The sequence below is a fragment of the Cucumis melo genome, chromosome 5 (assembly GCF_025177605.1).
Source record: "Cucumis melo cultivar AY chromosome 5, USDA_Cmelo_AY_1.0, whole genome shotgun sequence".
Taxonomy (NCBI): domain Eukaryota; kingdom Viridiplantae; phylum Streptophyta; class Magnoliopsida; order Cucurbitales; family Cucurbitaceae; genus Cucumis; species Cucumis melo.
In genome coordinates, this window is record NC_066861.1 from 9,667,808 (window position 1) to 9,686,655 (window position 18,848).

Consider the following 18,848-nt stretch of genomic DNA (forward strand, 5'->3'; position numbering starts at 1 on the left):
GACATTTATAGATTTTTAACAGTTTTAGTACACTTGTTGAAAACTCGAAATGCTCTGTTATTCATGGAATATCCGAGAAAGATACCTTCGTCAGACTTGAATCCCATTTTTTATTATATTCTCTATCATTAAGTATATGACACTTGTTGGGAAAAACATGGGAATATTTAACATTTGGTTTGCGGCCTTTTCATAGTTGATAGTTGGTATACATAGTCCCAGGGCAAAGAACAACTCGATTATGTATGTGACATGGAGTCTTTACTGCTTCTGCCTAGAAATATAGAGGGAGAGATTTGACATGAAACATAACTCGAGCCATTTCTTGAATTGTTCAAATATTCCTTTCAATGACTCCATTCTGCTGAGGAGTCAAAGGGGCGGAAAACTCATGGAGAATTCCCTCAGACTGACAAAACTCATTAAACATAGAGTTTTCAAATTCTTGACCATGATTGATTCTAATTCTTTGGACGTTCTTGTCTTGTTCATGTTGAAGTTAAAAGAATAGAGATCGAAAAACCTTGAAAGTGTCAGATTTTTCTCTAATAAACCTTACCCATGTAAATCTAGAGTAGTCATCAACAATTACAAACACATATCTTTTTCCTCCAAAACTTTCAACTTGCATGGGACCCACCAAATCCAAATGGAGAAGCTCCAATACTTGATTTGAAATGTTGTGATCCCTACACTTGTGAGAAGCTTTCGCTTGCTTTCCAACAGGGCATTCATAACAGAAGTTATTAATAGACTGTTTTATCAAGGGTACCCTATGAATAACTTCACCTGTCAAACTTCTGCAGATTTTAGGTATACTCACGTGTCCAAGACGTTTATACCATAACATATTTCGTCAAATTTAGACAGATTACACTTGAGATTCTTGAGATTATTACCCCAATGATAACAATTATTTGAGAGCCGAGTACCGGTCATAACAACATTTTTCTTTGTATCTAGCACTTCACACTTATCTTTCAAAAGTGTATAATAAAGCCTTGATCACACAGCTGACTAATTTTGATTAAGTTAGCAGACAATCTTTCTACTAATCTGACATCACTCAGAATTGGAGGACCAAACTGGCTAATATTTCCTCTGCTAACAACATTACCTTTTACACCATCGCCAAAGGTAACCTCGTCTGTTCACACTCTTTTAATTCAGTAAAGAGAAGAGAATTTTCTATCATGTGTCTAGAGTAGCCACTGTCAAAATGCCAATCTTCAAAATTAGAAATATGCACAAAAGTGAAAGCTACATTGCGCTTATTTTTGTTGCTCATTTCTTTAACTCTCCACACAGTCTTACTAGGAGCAGAAATATTTGAAATACTACTTCTTTTATAATTATTGTTTCTAATTTTCAGACCTATCTTGCTGAATCCGTATAATTTGTAACAAAAAGGTCTAATGTGACATGGTTTTCACAAAAATGACAAACCCGCCTTTTTTATGAATTAGTCATTCTTCTAGAAAATACTTTTGTAGAACCCTGATTTATTGAGATACAACTGTGATCCTTGCATTTTGAGGCATGGATAACACTGTAGATCTTGTTTTAGATGTCGAATTTCTTTTGAAAAAACCAAGACCCTTTTTTATCATTTCATTATTTTCTCCCTGCTCAGAATCTTATCAAGACTGTTAGTTCCAGAAGATAGAAGTCTAACAGATTTAGATAAAGAGTCAGCTCAGATTTCCTTTTAGCTCAAAAATTAATTTCCATCAATCGGTGATTGTCCTCAGTAAGAATTAATATACGATCATACTGATGTTTAAGTACTTCCTGATCCTCTTTCCACATAGACAAGAATTCTTCTATTTCAGATGAGTAGCTTTAACTTTTTTTTTTCTAGATACAACCAGCAATTCTTCCTTGATACCTTCTTGATTAGAGCTCTCTCAAAGTTTTCATAGTCACTATCTGAAGATGATTCCTCATCAGACAAGGTCGCATCAAGTCCTTTTTTTTCATACATTTCAAATAAGTAGCACATTTAGCTTGATAATGTCTAAATCCTTCAGATTAATGACATTTGATACTTCTATTAGTCTGAACATTACTTTGATCACTATCTCTTCATCTTGATGCAGAAAACGAACTAGAGGATCCTAAACTAGAGTTGCTGGAGTTGTTAAAGTCTTTGTTGGACTGAGTTCCAAATCCCTTGGACTTCTTATAAAACTTACTTTTACATTTTGAGAATTGTCTTGACAGTAAAGCAACTATCTCTGCTAAATTCTCTTACTGAGACTGTTTTGGATTTGATCTTGACATATCCTCACTTACCCCTTGAAATACAATACTACTTTTCTTTCTTTAACACATTATCATCGAGTGATAGTTCAAATGTTCTTAAGAATTTGAATAACTGATCAAGTTTCATGGTAGTGATATCGTGTGCGTCCTCTATTGCAGTGATTTTCATGTTGAAACAAGAAGGAAGTGATCTCAAAACTTTCCTCACCAATTTTGTATTAGAAAGATTTTCCCCAAATGAAAAAGATTTGTTCGCCAAATCCATTACATGAACATTAAGTTCTACAATCGTTTTATCTTCAACCATCTTGAGAGCTTCAAATTTTTAAGGATAAAATCCAAAGTCTAGATATTGTAACTTCAGATGTCCCTTCATAAGCCATTTCTAAAATATTTTAATGCTTCTTTAACCGATGTACCTGTATTTATCAGTTTAAATACATTCTGATCTATACCATTAAATAGTACATTTAAAGCTCGAGAGTTTCCAAGAGATGCTTCATCCTCTTCTTTAGACCAGGATATCTTTGGTTTGAGAGTGACTTTACTAGCAGCATCCTTAGTAGATAGATGTTCCCATCCGATGATCACAACTTTCCAACACTTACTATCGATAGATTTTAGAAACACTATCATTCTAGCTTTCCAGCAAGCATAGTTTACCCCATCCAGAATTGTGAGTCTTGTTGTTGATGTTCCTTCATGCACAGAATCAATTGAATGCAGAAAACCCACTATAATATCAAATGATAAAATAATGTAAGAGGCAACTGGATTTTGAGAAGATCCCTCAGTTAAGAACAAAGGATACAACAAACGGTGCAATAAGTAAAGACAGTAGGAACACAAGACATTGTTAACCTAGTTCGATGACACAACATCTACGCTTGGGGGATCTTTGACCCACGATTAGAGATTTCATTACTTTGATATATGAATCATAAGTACACTCTTAGGATCTAAAGTACGAGGGTTTAAACAAAAAATCTTCACCCTGTACTTTGAGTATAACTTTACTGTAAGAAAATCTATCACTAATATATTTCAAAGATAAATTGAATAGAAATCTCCCCTTTAATCATGTATCTCATCAATTAGCAGATTAAGGAATTGTTGACGAAGATCTCCCCCTTAATCAAGTTTCTCATCAATCATCTGACTGTGGTCTAGTGTTCCTTCATTATAATGAAGCTTTTGATCTATTTACTGAAGTCGAGTTTGACGTTCTTCACAAAACTAAAAAGATAATTCCAAGCAATCTCATTTACTTACTTTGTTGATCCTTGTTTTATTGCTTCACAAATTTTTAGGTCGTAACTTCTTTGATTTTCCATGCACACAAAAATGCCAATCAAGGGGAAATATATAAAAACCCAAGATATTCCATAAAAGAAGGGAAGATAAGATCTTGATCCACCAAATCTTTCTTTACCAATAATATCTTGAGATAAACTATTTAACCAAAAGAATATCTTTTATATTAAATATATTCTTTTAATAAAATATTGGCTCAAACACGAGGTCTTCTTGAAGAAAAACTCTGAACAAATATTATATAGATTTTCGAAAATACTTAAGAGATGTAAAAATTTGATTTTGGAACACATATTAAAAGTTTGGAATGTACGAGATGTGTGCGAGATAATACACATGTACTTGAAAGACTTTCTAAACATGAGTAAAAGCATTCCAAAGGACTTATGAGAGGTAGAAATTCAATTTTGGAACGCATAGTAAAAGTTTGGAATGTGCTAGATAATACATAATATACCCAAAAAGCTTCCTAAACATGCGTAGAAGCATTCCAAAGGACTTAACACTACAAGAGACGGGGGTACTCCCGACGCCAAAAAACGTCGGCGAAAATGAAAAGTACGTCGGGATAACCTTTCCCGACGTACAAAATGGCGTCGGGAAGGACGTCGGGAGAGGCTTTCCCGACGCCATACCAACACGGCGTCGGGAAAGCCTCTCCCGACGCCTGAGTAAGCGTCAGCATAGCCTGCGTCGGGAAAAAGGCATTCCTTTTTATATATATTTTTTTAATATTTTGTTTCTACTTTTTTCCTTATAATATTTTGCTCAAACATTCACAATGATGTTCAGATTGCTGAAAAAAAATTTCTGACGTTTTGGATTAAATTAAAACAAATTGAATATAAATTAAAATAAATTAAGAAATATACAAACACAAATTTAAAAAATAGAATTAAAATTAATAATACGAATAAGTTCACTACAATAAATATAGTTCTCAAAATAGAAAAACATAAACATAAGAAAAAGTCTTCCAACGAGGTGCTGCGCGTCATTCTACACTTTCGATCCTAAAAATGATATAAAAATAACTAAATTTAGTACATAATCATATATTTGCAAAAAATTAAGAATAATAGAGACATATACGTACCGCAGAGCTAGGGATCATGTGGTGGTCCCTGTTGTGCACGAGTAAATTCTTCTATCATCTTTTTCATACTTTCCACTTGTGAAGCTAATGCTTGGTGATTTCTATCTTGTACTTCAATCCGTTCCAAAGCTTCTTGAAGTTTAGCTTGTAATTCAATCTCTTTTCTATGGACTGCGAACAAGATGTCGACGAACTGCTTGCACTCGCCGTTCTGCAAACCTTCGGCTTGGGTCCCCAACCAAGACCTTTTGAGTAGCCTGGTCGTCTACCCAACACCTGATCGCATATCTCATCCTCAGAGAGTGGCTAACTACCCTCTGGGATAGGCTGGGATTGGAGTTCCAGCATTTGATTCTACAACAAATTTAAAAACTATGTTAGGTAACGCGCAAAAATATATAATGAAAGTGGATAATTAATAAGGGCATAACTTACATGCGCATCCTCGGCGGCCTGCGACACGAATGTCCCAGCTCGAACGTGTGTTTCCCGAAACAATTCCACACGATCGACCGACTCCCCTTTTCTTTCAGCAAGCTCATACTGTCGTTGTAGAAACGACTTGGACCCGCTACTATGATTGTAAGGCTGCTTCTGTCTAGCAGTCTTGTTCGTCTGTGATTGCTCCTGCATTAAAACAATTATATTGTTTATTTCGTATACATATTAAAACTTGTTATCATAATTAATCATGACAAATACCTGGAATGCACGGCTGATATAATGGTCGCAGAGGAAGTGCCAATCCTCATCACGTCCAACCAATGCGTTTGGTGGGTTGGCACGAGCCTCCTCTGGGTCGCTGTACTTTTTGAAATGTCTATGACAGTCGGCCCAGAACTCTTTAAAGGTCGTGAGCATCTGATGCTCAACAAACCTATTCATCGCTTGATCATTGAAATGAAGCACAAACAATCGCTACACATTACAAACATAACACATTAGATTGGTTAAAGTTAGATATGTTTCAAATGAAATCATATATAAATGTGTAGTGCATTTAATTACCTGGAGGTCGCCCTTGATGACCTCAATGTATTCTCTCCCAACGTCCGCCCACTTAAGACAGCGGACGGGAAATGTCTTTCGCACGCACACGCCTATCGCCTGGCTGAAGCAAAGCGTGTGGAGAAATAGGCTTCTCCGCTCCAGGGGCGATCGTCATCGGAATGCGCCAATTTATTGCAACGTGGCGCTCTAACTCCAAGAGTCGAGACTGCGCACGTCTCCTAGGAGTCGGAGTCGCTTGTTGAGAAGAAGACTCTGCTCAATAAATCGATAATAACATATAAAGTTAGAAAAAAGAACATGAAATATTTGTAAGTTAAAATGAAGAAAATTCTTAGACTCACCTGTATTGTCGCCCACAGATGATGACTCTCCCACGATGTTATTATCTAAATCGTCCTCAAACTGAAGGAACATATCGTCCGTCTCCATAAAATTTGACCGTCGATATGACATAATGGCTATGGACATAGAAAACAAACATTTTCAATTTAACTTAAACCTCCCTCTCCCCAGATAAGTAGTAATTCCATTTCATAATAATTATTGTTGTAGTTGTTGTTGAAAATGAAATAGAGAGCATTTTGGACAAATTATATCTTGGCTTCTAGTTTATTATTGAATTGAATAATGGAAGGATATCAAAAAGAAGTTTATATTATACATAAAGAAACAAAATGATAGAACGAGCATGAAGACACTTTGTTGGCATGACAAAGATATATATATATATATATATACAAACCCCTAAAACTCTTGAGATCTCTCTTCATATCAATGAATTTGTTTATCTGAATTCATACAGACACTCTGACCAATGGCCAAAACCAAAGCATGTAAAACCCTAAAACATGGTCCTTGATTCTTGGATATTATAAATGTTAGATTATACAAATCTCAAATGGGATAAATCAATCAACATTTATGTGCAAACCAAAATCAACACAATAGTACTGCTGATTCAATTCTCTTCAAACAAAAAAATGTGCATAAAATTTCTCTATATGATTTTTTTTTCCTTTTTAATAAAAGAATTATATATATATATATATATATATATATATATATATATATATATATATATATATATATATATATATATATTTATACACACAAATATATGTTTATAAGAATGGACAACCATGTGTTTTTGTATCCCTTCTACAGAAACTCCTCACCCTCTCTTCACTGTTTTCTCTCTTTGTCAGTTTCCTAATTTATCTTCATTTTCATTTTCTTTTAACAAACAAAAATCTAAATTTAAACTAAATAAAATTTAAACTTCCACTTACCTAAAGTGGTAGATGACGGCTGAATGGCGGCAAGGACGGTGGCAAGGGACAGCGGCGAGCGACGGCGGCAGAACACGGAACAGCGAAGACGATTCTCTCTTCTCCCCTCTCGGCTTCTCCTCTCGTTTTCCCTCTCGGTTTCGGTTCTGTAAATTACATAATGGAAACGATTAAAAGGGGGATTTCCCGATACAGTGCCGCGGCGTCGGGAAAAGGGGCATTCCCGATGCTCACTAAAACGGTTTTCCCGACGCTTAATAATGCGTCGGGAAAAACCCCTTTTCCCGACGCCGTTCCCGACGCATTGTGCACGGCGTCGGGAATAGTTTGTTTTTAAAATTTAATTTACCCTTCTCCCGACGAATTCTTGCCGACGCTTACTTGGTGCGTCGGAAAATAGTGTTTTCCCGATGCTTTGCCCGACGCGGTGTTCACGGCGTCGGGAAAACCCTTATTCCCGACGTTCCTTATGCCGACGTCATTTTTTGCGTCGGGAATAATCCATTTTCTTGTAGTGTAAGAGAGATAAAAATTTGATTTTGGAACCTTAAAAATTCTAGCATAATTATCCTCCTCTTTGCCTTAAAAAGTTTAGACGTCTTAAAGATCCTTGTGATATGTTTGCAAAATTAGAAAAATAACTAAATCATTAAACAAAAACTCACTATAGTTTTTTCCATACTCTACTATATAACAAACAAAAATAATTTGATATGAAAATCAATACATTCAATCAAAATAATCAACTTATTGTTACATACTAATGTCACTTATTCAAGGAAAAAGAAATTTGTTTAATGAATGAAAATTTTAATCTGCCCGTGTTACACATCGAAAAACTCATATGAATCATGATCCAACGTCATACTAGAAGATATATATGAAGAAGCAAATTCCAAATCTTCCTTTAAACGATAACACACAAAGAGTCCACAACCTATACAATTTTCATGTGGTATTACCTTTCATGTTTCCTTTCAGTCCTGAAAAACAATTATACGCAACATAGGAGTTAGTTCAACAAATTTTCATATTTTTTCAACTTATAAACAATAAATATTTATTTTATTTTATTTAAAAACACATAGAATAGAACAAAAACAAACAATGAAATAAACTCATATCTAGAATCTATTGTTAGAGTAATATTATCAAGGAGATACATACATGAAACTCTACTCTTTCCAAATTATCAATCTCATGCTTATTCTTCCTACTTAAAGTAGGCCAACTTCACAAGTTATCTTTCTACATGCAGAATGCAACTAAATTTCTTGACTCAAGTTTAGTTTAACAAGTAAAATAGAGAGTCTACTCTAGATTTCAATTATGCACGCATCCTTAAGATAGAATGAGTATTTTTCATCGGATCAAGTTTCACATAACCTTATGACGAACCTCAATTTGTCAATGTAGTCATAAATTTCATTTGGTTACATTGTCCCATTGTCCAATAAATATCAGTTTTAGACCATCTAAAGGACAAACATTTTATCAATTCAAAAGTGAAATCATGTAAGTGAGACAATCTAACTCCTAGGGAACTTTTTTTAAGAAAAAAAATCTAGATATATGCAAGGATGGAATGATCAAATGAAAAGAATTTTTCTCCCAAATTTTCACACAAAATCTAGATCTAAACAACAATGGAGCAAAAATCAATAAACAAAATTTTTGAACTAACTAAAAATTTATCACTACTAACTAAAAAAAAGTTACCTTACCACATTGTTCGAACTCCATCGTCACATTGCACTATCTTTCGCATGACTTCTTAGTTCTTCTTCTTCCCTAAAAATTTTCTCCTAAAGCCAAAATAAAGGATGAACTAGTTGCACCCAAGAAGAGAGTTTAATTTTAAGGTTTTTTTTAACTGAAGGATAATGTAGACATTTTCCAGCTTAATTGTCCGAAAAATCATCTTTTTTTTAAAAAAGTCATCTCAGAACACTTTATAGCCTTGAAAAATAATCCTCGGTAATTTTCCAATTATATTGAACCAACGTAAGATTGAATACTCACAAAAATATGAAGAAACAGATGACAATGAGAATGGAAAAGCAGTGGACAACTTCAATGGTGGACGATTTTAGTAGAGATAGACGACTTCGAACGGAATCAACTTCGACGGCTGACAATATTGACAACGAATGATTCAGACTTAATCGATTGTGGATGACTTCAACGTTCGTACGATCAATGAAATTGGTAGCTGACTTCGACAAAGACAACGTAACTTTTGCAGTGACCGGACGATTTCGACGACGTGCCGACGATTTCGATGAGAAGAGTAGAGGTTTTGGAACAACTTGACGGTGTTGTGTTGTACAAGGAAAGATGGTGAAAATATACGGGAAAGATAACGATTGAAAACTTTGACAAGGTGGGGCTTTAAAAAAGGGTTAATCGAGAAAGAGTTCTGCGAATACGACCGAAGACGACGAATAATTAGGGAAAAACCCATTAGGGATTGGGAAGGTCCCAAAACGACATAGTTTTAACAATTAATAATTGAACTTTTCTTGATGGGCACAGGGATCAAGAAAACCCAAATAAAAAGACGTCGTTTTTTTTTACTTTTTATTTTTTTTCATATTTCTTTTTTTGACGGTACAAATTTTCCTAGTAAAATAATTATTTTGGCTCAAATTTATTATTGAGGTTATGGGGTAGATTCATTGATATACAACCAAGTTATGTCTTTCTTGACAAGCAGTATCAATTAACATAGGTTTTTCTCGATGTTTTTGGGCCATTAATAAATTAAAAAACTGAAAATTCATTATTTTGACGGACTTTACCTAATTACGTATGTGATTGTCAATAAAGATATTTTTCTTGGTGTACATGAATGCCAAGGTAAATATTAAGTTTTATTGTGACGATATTTTTCTTAATGGTAGTTTGACATGTTACCATAGAAGGAACTAAATTTGTATGGACCAAGAAAAATCAAAATTGTAATAATATAACATAAAATATAATATAGAGGCACTACTACAAAACTGGGTTTACTTGACGCTTTTCAATGTGTTATCTAATCTAGTGTCAAGAATAAGGGAGATTTACTTGAAAGTTTCTAAGTGTCAAGTATAATTATACTTAAAATTGAAAAAGCGTCAAATATAAAATTATACTTGACAGTTTTTATGCGTCAACTAATACAGTGTCAAGAATGAGGGGGTTTTATTTTTGACAGGTTTTACACGTAAAGTGAAATTATACTTAACAGTTTATATGTATCAACTATATAAGATTTGTTCAAATAAAAAATTATATATTTTATCATTCACCTGTTTTGAAGTCCAACAATATTGAAATACACATCAATTGAAAAATTGAAATCAACTCAAACTTTCCATCAAAGAAATTGCATATATATATATATATATATATCAATGAACCATATATAAGTTGGTCATTACATACTTAATTACAACATATATGTGTAGCCCAAACTTTTCATCTATGTTTAATTATATAAACAAAATATACATGTCTATGCTACAATATGAACCTTTCCATGTCCTCTTGAACTAAGATTTATATCATCAATAGAAATTCCTTTCCTGGAAGCATGTTTCACAAATTCATTGAGATTGTGCCTGAAATTTCAAAATTTCAAAAGAATAAGTTAGAGCTCAAAGGAAAAATGAAGATAACCTATCCATTAATTCCCAACAATATAATATCCAAATCAGTCAAATATCATAAAACATATAATGCTTAAGGTCAACCTGCTGACCAACCCAAACAAAGAATGTTGTAAATCATCTTGGCCAAAGTTGTAGATCCCAGCAACCTGCAATAACATAGAGTTTTGAAGAAGATTTAGGAAATAACATATATGAAATGAAATCATGCTGAAGCATAAGACCCTTGACCATATACTACTATAAGACATTTTTAATAACCTTTTATTCTCCAAAACTATTTCCCTTTTATTCTTCTTCTTAATAACCTTTCCCACAAATATTAACTCATAAACAAGAAGAAGCGGAGTTACCTTCTTCTTCTCCAAAGCCTCCTAAACTCTGAAGAACATGAACCCAATTGAACGATGATGACATTATAAAAGGAGCGACGATGAAGCTTAAGATAAGAATCCTAACTTCAAAGTGAATGTTTTATAAATAGATTAAAAACTCGAAATAAAGCCACAGAGACTAACATTCGAAGGAAAATAAAGATGTGTGGAATTTATTAAAAACTTGAAATAAACCCAAAGAGCTTTTGGCATCAGAGGTTGCATAATGGCGGAGCATAACTTGAGCACATTGTCAAGCCGTATACATGAGAAAACAAAGGAAAAATCCTAACCAGCGGAGCACAACTTCAAGAGCTAATAAGCTTAAATACAATACAAGTTAAACAAGAGACAAAGCTAATAAGTTAACCAAATCCTAACCAAAACACGTTTAGGAACAAATGATCATTTAAGCACACATAAAAGTATAAAACTTAATATTAATAAAATGATAGAAATAACATTTCCATATTGGCTGCTCCGTGTCACAGACTGCACAGACGACCTGATTCAGGTTTGGGAAAGATATCAATCGACTGCCATTGAACACTTACAGATAATATTACAAAACCAATGGAAGGAATGGGAAAAAGATTAAAGAAAACCATACTTGTTTAACGTCAAAACGATTGAGCTAATGACGATCAGAGAGTCTGCTCATCTCACTCTAATCCATCAACAACAAGGAATGAAATACATAAGTAAGAGTAAACGAGAAGGATAATAACATGAATAGACAACAAGAACAAACTGTAGCTTCGTTATGACAAAGGCGATAGGGGTAGATTTCATTATAGCAAGGGGCTCGAATCTTACATCTCTTACGGTAATGCTGGCATCTATAAACAGCTCCCACAAATTAAAAACAGAACACAAATCGAAAAACAAAAAAGACCCAGTTCAGAATCTTTACATAGAGCATCAAAACGAAAGGAGCAATGAAAAAGGAATGAAAATCTGGGGTTTTTACCCATAACCCATCTTCCCAAAATCAAGACGATTATGAGCTGAGACTTCCATGAAGGCTCTCATATGGATAGGGAAGGAAGGCGACGGAAGAGCTTCTTAAAAGGCAGAAACAAATTGAAAAAGGGCTTGAGCGGCGACAGCTTGTGTGGACGAACCTGTTGCAGCAAACGAACCTATTGTGGCAACGAACTTGTTGCGGTGGCAGACGAACTGTTGCAGCGACGGATGAACTGTTGCGGCGGCGGATGAACTGTTGGAGACGAACCTGTTCTGAATGATGGCGGACGAACACGATGTCTTCAACGGCAGCGACTGATGAACACGATTTCTTCAACGGTGGCGGCGATGAATCTATTGTGGTGGTTTGCGATCGAGCAGACGAAAGGAGACGTGGGGGGCTTGTGATCGAGCAGACGAAAGGAGACGTGGGGGGCTTGTGATCGAGCAGACGAAAAGGGGCGTGGGGTTGCAATCTAGAAGAGAAATATGGGAGGGGAAAAAGTTAGGATTTAATTTTTTTTTACAAAATTTGGGGGAGAAGAGAGTAAATTTGGGAAAGTAAATTAAAAGAGGAAAAAAATTATTTGAAATATTGAAAATGATATATTATTTGACATTTCTTAAATGTCAAGTAATTAAAAATAATTTTGACACTTTTAACCTGTCAAGTATTTAAAACAAAAAAACAAAAATTGTGGTTTTTTTTACTCTTTCTTATTCTTGATGTTTTTTTATGTTACTTGAGAGTTTTTATTAAAACTGTCAAGTATATCAATTATAAAAGCGTCAAATAAACCCAATTTTATAGTAGTGAGGAGGGATGCAACCAACAAAGTAATCATTAATTTATGAAGAACTTAGAGGGCTAACTTTAAAAAATTAAATAAACAATAAAGCAAAATGGTTTATAAATAGAAACGGGTCTCTCTTGGTTTGCCATAATGAAAACCGCAAAGAATCATATAAGTAGTGTGTGAAAATGTTGCATGTAAATGGAGGAGAGGGAGAAATGAGCTATGCCAACAACTCCTTACTTTCGGTAGTACTACTCATGGCTTTGTAATAATACAATCAAATATTTTATAATTGTTTTTGAATTTTTCTCTTGTAATTAAGACTTCTGGTTTGGAACAGAGAAAGGTGTTGTCCTCAACATGGCTAATAGCAAAGGAAGCCATTTCCAAATTTTGTCATCAAAGCAACTTTCCAACGACCACTTTCACCATGGCGGAGTTGGGATGTTCTTGTGGCCCAAACGCTCTGTTGATTGCTTCCAATTTAGTGGAGCGAGTGGAGGAGATTCGTAAAAGGCTTCAAAAAAATGCTTTGGAGTATCAAATTCTGCTGAATGATCTACATGGAAATGACTTCAATGCTATATTTAGATCCTTACCAAGTTTCTTGGAAGAGTTGAAAACCAAAATTGGAGCTCATGATTCTGATTTTGGTCCATGTTTTTTTAATGGGGTGCCTGGTTCTTTCTATTTCAGACTTTTTCCAACAAATTCTGTCCATTTCTTTCATTCCACATACACCCTCCATTGGCTCTCTCGGGTTAGTTTTTGTTTAAGTCTCTTCTTTCTTCTCTCCATTCATCAATACTGCTTTTTTATAAACTACACCCACTTAAGGCCTTGACCCCAACTTCCACTACTAATGATTATATTGGAAAATACTTTCACCACACACTACATGTTGGGAACATTTCAAGTTGCAATGCATGTAACCAAATCTCTTGTATGTACTTTTCAAAAATTGGACTTTACGATTTTTAGAGACTAATTAAAACATTCATTGAAGTAGCTATAAGATTTATTAAAACAAGCTAGACCGTATTTTAACAACCGACTATTGTCTATTTGTGTTTCTTGCATCTCAAAAAAAAAAAAAAAAAAGGTTTGTTTTCGTTCTGTTGAAATATTCATAATTAACTTTGTACACAAGATTTGTATCTATAGTTTACCTTATATTAAGACTTTTGTAACACTGACAAAATTAACGATAGTTTAGATTAAAACGTTTGAAATTGGTTTTGCAGTTTGAAATTGTAAAATAGATTTAAGAGAAATTGATATATACAGGTCCCTGAAGGAATAGAGAATAAAAACAAAGGGAAGATATTCATAAGCAGTACAAGTCCAAAGAGTGTGGTTGAAGCTTATTACAAACAATTTCAAATGGACTTTTCCATGTTCTTAAAGTGCCGTGCTGAAGAACTAGTAATTGATGGACATATGATTCTCACAATGTTAGGAAGAACAAGTGAAGAACCATGGAGCAAAGAATGTACTTCTTTTTGGGAGTTCTTGTCTTTGGCTCTAAACACCATGGTGGCCGAGGTAATTAATTACTAAATAGTCCTTATTTTCAAATTTACCAAAATTAACCAAATTATTTTAAAATATACCAAATAATGTTACTCGATAAAAACTACTATCATTTATCATTGTTGATAGATCAAATTGGTAACAGTCCTATATTTACTTTTTATCACTTTAAACAACGACATGTTACCATATTTTCAACTGTTTTGTCATTTAAAATAATTTTTAAATTCTTAAAGTTACAGTTTTTTTTTTCTCTTTACCCCTAGACTCAGTAAGGTATATATCAATTTTTTTTAAATAGGTGAATCTAATAAAATAATTCCCAAGTTAAACAAGATGTGAGATAAAGAGTTGAGAAGAAAAACACCTAGATTTAAGAGACAATATGCCCGGTGGAAAGAACAAATAGAGATTGGTGACCTAGTTTGATGTAGTTACGCTTAGGTTTAGAGGCAATATGCCTAGGGTAAAGAAACTTCACCGGTAAAAGTTAATTGATTTACAATGTAATACTTATATGATAGTTTACTCTATCTAGACTCACAACAACCTTACTAATGATGAGTTTTGGCTTTCCTTAGACATGGAACGACTCATTTGATCTTGACGAACTTCACGTTTAGGCTTCTCTTTAACTTGAGACTTTCCTCTTCAAAGCAAACCACTGTTCTCTACCCTCTTTATGTTGAAACATTCTCAAACAATGCTAAGGTCCCCTAAGATATAGTTTTCCTTCTATACAACACTATACCATTCAACATAGTGTATTATAGTTCGTTAACTTTTAGGCTAACAGACAAATGAACAGAACATCCAAACAAGACTGTGCAACAATGTCAACAAATTAAACTAATTCTCTCAAAGAACAATCTAAATATATAAAATTCACAAGGCATAAGATCTTCGTGGTAGACATAAAACAAAAAACTTCTGCTGAAAATCTGCAACAGAAAAAAGGAAACAATATTCTCCATAGAGAGAAAAAAAAAAAAAAAAAAACAGCTTGGATGAACAAAATCTCTTGACAAGAGTAAAGACAGGAGCTCGACAAAAGACCTAAAGAAAAAAGACGAGCCAACACCACTCGACAACAATTTTAAAGTAGTATCTTAGAAAGATCTTTCAATATATTAAAGCTAAATTCTTTTTCCTATCTAATCGATGTGGGGGTGTGTGTATATATTTTTCATAATGGGTTCACTGTTCTCTTTTCGTAATAATGACTAAATGACAAAAATACCCTAATTTTCTATCATATTTTAATCCACATTATCTTTAAATCATTGGAATGACTTAAAAGTACCCTAATTTTCTATTAATCAATCCATGGCACATTTGAAATGCTTATTCCTTACCAACTTAAGAATATATGCTTCTTTTTTAAAATGTTTTTACCTAATAGTTTTGACATTTTATATATTAAAAACACTTTTATTAATTTTAAATTATTGTAATAAACATTTTTTAAAGAGTATGGTTGGAGTTAGCTGACCGGCATCTGGATGGTGGTTAGAAGTGGTCGATGGCAATCATTATAAAAAAACGACCACGAGAAGTTTGCTAGCAATGGTCACTGGAAAACAGTGATCGGAGGTTTGCCAACAATGACATTCACTGAAAAACTGTTGAACAATAAATTTTAAAACCAATCACAAATTGCCACATCATTTACTAAAATAATTGTAGTTGGAATTAACTAAAACTTGGCATGTGTTCCAAATTAAATTTAAAGACAAATTGGACAATTCTAATGATGTCACGTGTCTTTATTATGACAATTGGATTAAATTAATTATTTTGGTTCAATTAAATATTATTTACTTGGGCTAAAATTCAACTAAGCCAAAAAAAAAGCTTAATTTAGCCCAAAATAAAATATGACCCAAATCCATGTGATAGAGCCCATGGGTACGGTCCATGGACCAGATCAGGCTCAAGTCCATAAAAGCCCACCAGGAACTCTATAAATAGAGGAGTTCTCTTCATTTGTGGGGAGGAAAATTTTTGACTTCAGAAAGTCCATAAAGAATTATCCCAAGAGATAGAAGACTCTTCAGCTTTTGAAGTCGAATACCCTCGAAGATTGAAGCTCCTTTGAAGACACGAGCTTTCTTCCAAGACTCCAACTTCAAGAACACCCTCAAAGATTAAACTCCTTTAAAGATACAAGCTTTCTTCCAAGACTCCAACTTCAAGAACATCACGTGCTTCGTTTCCTCAAATCAAGTATAAGCATCCAGCGGAGAGAAAATCAGAGGACCAAATTCTAAAGATCGAACTACATCGCATCAAATCAACGTAAATACAACATCAACACAAGTTCAACTCCATGAATCAAATTTCTCCAGAAATCTTGTGTGAACAACGATCATCGAAAGTTAGCATGTGATGGTTGACGAAAAGAGATAGTAGGAGGTTGGTTGGTGATGGTCGATAGAAAACAATGATTAGAGGTTGGCGACAGCGATTAATGGAAGTTCGCTGATGGCAATCACTGAAAAATGACCGTCAGAAGTTGACCAATAGTAGTTGTAACAAAGCAGTCGCCAGAGGTTACTAGCAACATTTGCGAGGAAAACGGTCGTCGAAAGTTATTGGCCGTTAGGTAGTTGTCGGAGACGTTGGTCATCAATCACTGGGAGCAGTGGTTGAAAGTTGACCAACGTCAATCATTGAAAAACAGTCATAGGAGCTAAAATGACAACATTCACAAAAGATGGTCATTGGAAGTTGGTCGATGACAATTGTAGGAAAGTGGTCATCGAAGGATGGTGACCAAAGCTTGCCAATGATAGAGGTCACTGAAGGTGGTGACAGATGGTGATCACCAGAGATAGTACTCGTAGTTTTTCATGTAAATTAAGAGTGACTAACCACTAAGTTACTTTTAAGTTTTTATTTTAAAACCACTAATTTTATAAACTCATTCTTTCAAAATTCATTTTAATCCGTTATAAATTACATAATTATTTTTTTTTTCACAACAAGCAATTAAAAAGGAATTCCAAGCACACAGATGATTAATAAACCAATTATTAATACAAATTTTTTTCAAAGTTTTGCTACCTTGGTAAAGTTTAGGATAAAACAACAAGCAAACTAAGATGTTCTATGTGTAAAAGGTTAAGCTAAAAAAAAAATATCACTGCAATTTGTCTTTTGCTTTAAAGTATTTCTTTTGAAAAGTGCAACATTACCCTTTACCCAAATAAAAAGTTTCAAAATCTCCTGAAATATCTTTTATAATTACTTAGCTGAAACCTTCGATACTTTTGAATAGAAGTCACAGGACATTGAATCTATGTGGCAATGGCTTTTAAAATGATATGTATGGTGATCCAAATTTTCATTACAAGACATTGTCATGCTACCCTAATATTTGAATTTTCATATGAAATCGCGAGAGTTCTCTACTTAGAGAGTAATTTTGAAACATGATATTCTAACTTTTGAAAGTTTATATATATATATATATATAAATTCACATTGCAGGGACTTGTGGAAGAGGAAAAAGTGGACTTGTTCAATATACCAAATTATATGCCATCTTGGAAAGAAGTAGAAGCGGAAGTGTTAGAGGAAGGAAGGTTTGGTATCAGTCATCTTCAAGTTTCAAAAATTGATTGGGACTTTTCCGATGATGCAGAAACAAAATATGATTTTGCAAAATGTGTTCGATCTGTGATTGAATCACTTCTAATTTCTCATTTTGGAGAAGCCATTATTGACGAACTATTTCGTAGATATAAAAAGATTATCGTCGAGAAGAGATCAGAAGAACGACTTCAGATTACCAACCTAACTATTTCTCTAATCAAAATAAAATAAACGAAGCTTTATATTAATCATTATGAGATATGATCATGTGAAAAAAAACACGATACGGTTGTAGTCATATCTAATGCATGTCCAAAATTGTTCTAGCTATTCTATATGAACTCAAATGGTCCTTTTAGTGTTTATTTACAAATTCTTGTCCATGTGGTATGAAATGGTGTGTGAATTAATAAAATGGTTATGTTATGCAATTTGGTTATTGTGAACAAAAAACACAAAGTAGTTCTCCTTACTCCTCAATTTACTCCCATTTCTTCTCGAATTACTCTCATTGTTGTTTTGTCTTTTCTGATGTGTTTGTATATTTGAGTTTCTATTCCTTTATGTAAAATACACAACAATATCAATTAATCAACATGTTATCATAAATTGGTTTTTAGTTTTTCTCTGCTGTCAATTTCGATCTCTATCTTTGTTAATTTAACTAGACATCGACAAAGACCTACGTGTAGATTTGAACGCTTAGATCGAACCCTCTCATGAAGCTCTTTTTGGATCTGTGTGCCAGCTGACCATTAGATATACTACCTAACTATCTTCTCCACTAGGGATGTAGAGATCCACGTTCTAAAATCTATATCTTTCAATAACGGCTCATATATACTCCTTAAAGTGTCATGCTAAAGAACTAGTAATTGGTGGACATATGATTCTCACAAGGATAGGAATAAGTACAAGTGAAGAACTATGGAGAAAAGAATGTACTTCTTTTT

General features: G+C 33.8%; 2 protein-coding genes and 1 long non-coding RNA gene across 6 annotated transcripts; 1 reads left to right on the plus strand and 2 right to left on the minus strand.

Moving 5' to 3' along the window:
• Positions 1–4,459: 4,459 nt before the first annotated feature.
• LOC107991528 (uncharacterized) lies at positions 4,460–9,478 on the minus strand. Of its 4 annotated transcripts, none has more exons than XR_007820703.1 (10): positions 8,998–9,478; positions 8,700–8,777; positions 7,938–7,958; positions 6,976–7,121; positions 6,028–6,144; positions 5,684–5,938; positions 5,378–5,593; positions 5,111–5,302; positions 4,676–5,029; positions 4,460–4,592 (listed from the first exon to the last, which is right to left on the minus strand). XR_007820703.1 is itself a non-coding variant. In XM_051084441.1 (8 exons), exons 2-6 carry the CDS (start codon positions 8,741–8,743, stop codon positions 5,736–5,738), a joined length of 531 nt encoding a protein of 176 aa, XP_050940398.1. In that variant the 5' UTR covers positions 8,744–8,780; positions 8,998–9,478; the 3' UTR covers positions 5,040–5,302; positions 5,378–5,593; positions 5,684–5,735. The 4 variants fall into 4 exon arrangements, 1 of the variants encoding a protein (XP_050940398.1); XR_007820701.1 differs by having other exon boundaries at positions 8,700–8,780; XR_007820702.1 differs by having other exon boundaries at positions 8,695–8,780.
• Positions 9,479–10,364: 886 nt separating this feature from the next.
• On the minus strand, positions 10,365–12,428 carry LOC127149284 (uncharacterized). Its single transcript, XR_007820704.1, has 6 exons — positions 11,973–12,428; positions 11,819–11,841; positions 11,613–11,669; positions 11,465–11,507; positions 10,713–10,777; positions 10,365–10,580 (listed from the first exon to the last, which is right to left on the minus strand). It is a non-coding gene; the product is annotated as an uncharacterized LOC127149284 (long non-coding RNA).
• A 492-nt stretch (positions 12,429–12,920) lies between these two features.
• LOC127149285 (salicylate carboxymethyltransferase-like) lies at positions 12,921–18,326 on the plus strand. Its single transcript, XM_051084442.1, has 4 exons — positions 12,921–13,010; positions 13,106–13,525; positions 14,053–14,310; positions 17,791–18,326. The coding sequence occupies exons 1-4, from the start codon at positions 12,951–12,953 to the stop codon at positions 18,124–18,126; spliced, it is 1,074 nt and encodes a 357-aa protein (XP_050940399.1). The 5' UTR covers positions 12,921–12,950; the 3' UTR covers positions 18,127–18,326.
• The last annotated feature ends 522 nt before the right edge of the window (positions 18,327–18,848 follow it).

Bases quoted from the DNA above. Each gene is read 5' to 3' on its own strand.
- LOC107991528 (XM_051084441.1), bottom strand. From the start codon at position 8,743: ATGCGAAAGATAGTGCAATGTGACGATGGAGTTCGAACAATGTG. The intron at 6,145-6,975 runs GTAAGTGGAAGT...CTATGTCCATAG, and splicing joins GCCGTCATCTACCACTTTAG to CCATTATGTCATATCGACGG. The intron at 5,939-6,027 runs GTGAGTCTAAGA...TTTATTGAGCAG, and splicing joins ATCTGTGGGCGACAATACAG to AGTCTTCTTCTCAACAAGCG.
- LOC127149285 (XM_051084442.1), top strand. From the start codon at position 12,951: ATGTTGCATGTAAATGGAGGAGAGGGAGAAATGAGCTATGCCAACAAC. The intron at 13,011-13,105 runs GTAGTACTACTC...GGTTTGGAACAG, and splicing joins CCAACAACTCCTTACTTTCG to AGAAAGGTGTTGTCCTCAAC. The intron at 13,526-14,052 runs GTTAGTTTTTGT...TGATATATACAG, and splicing joins CCCTCCATTGGCTCTCTCGG to GTCCCTGAAGGAATAGAGAA.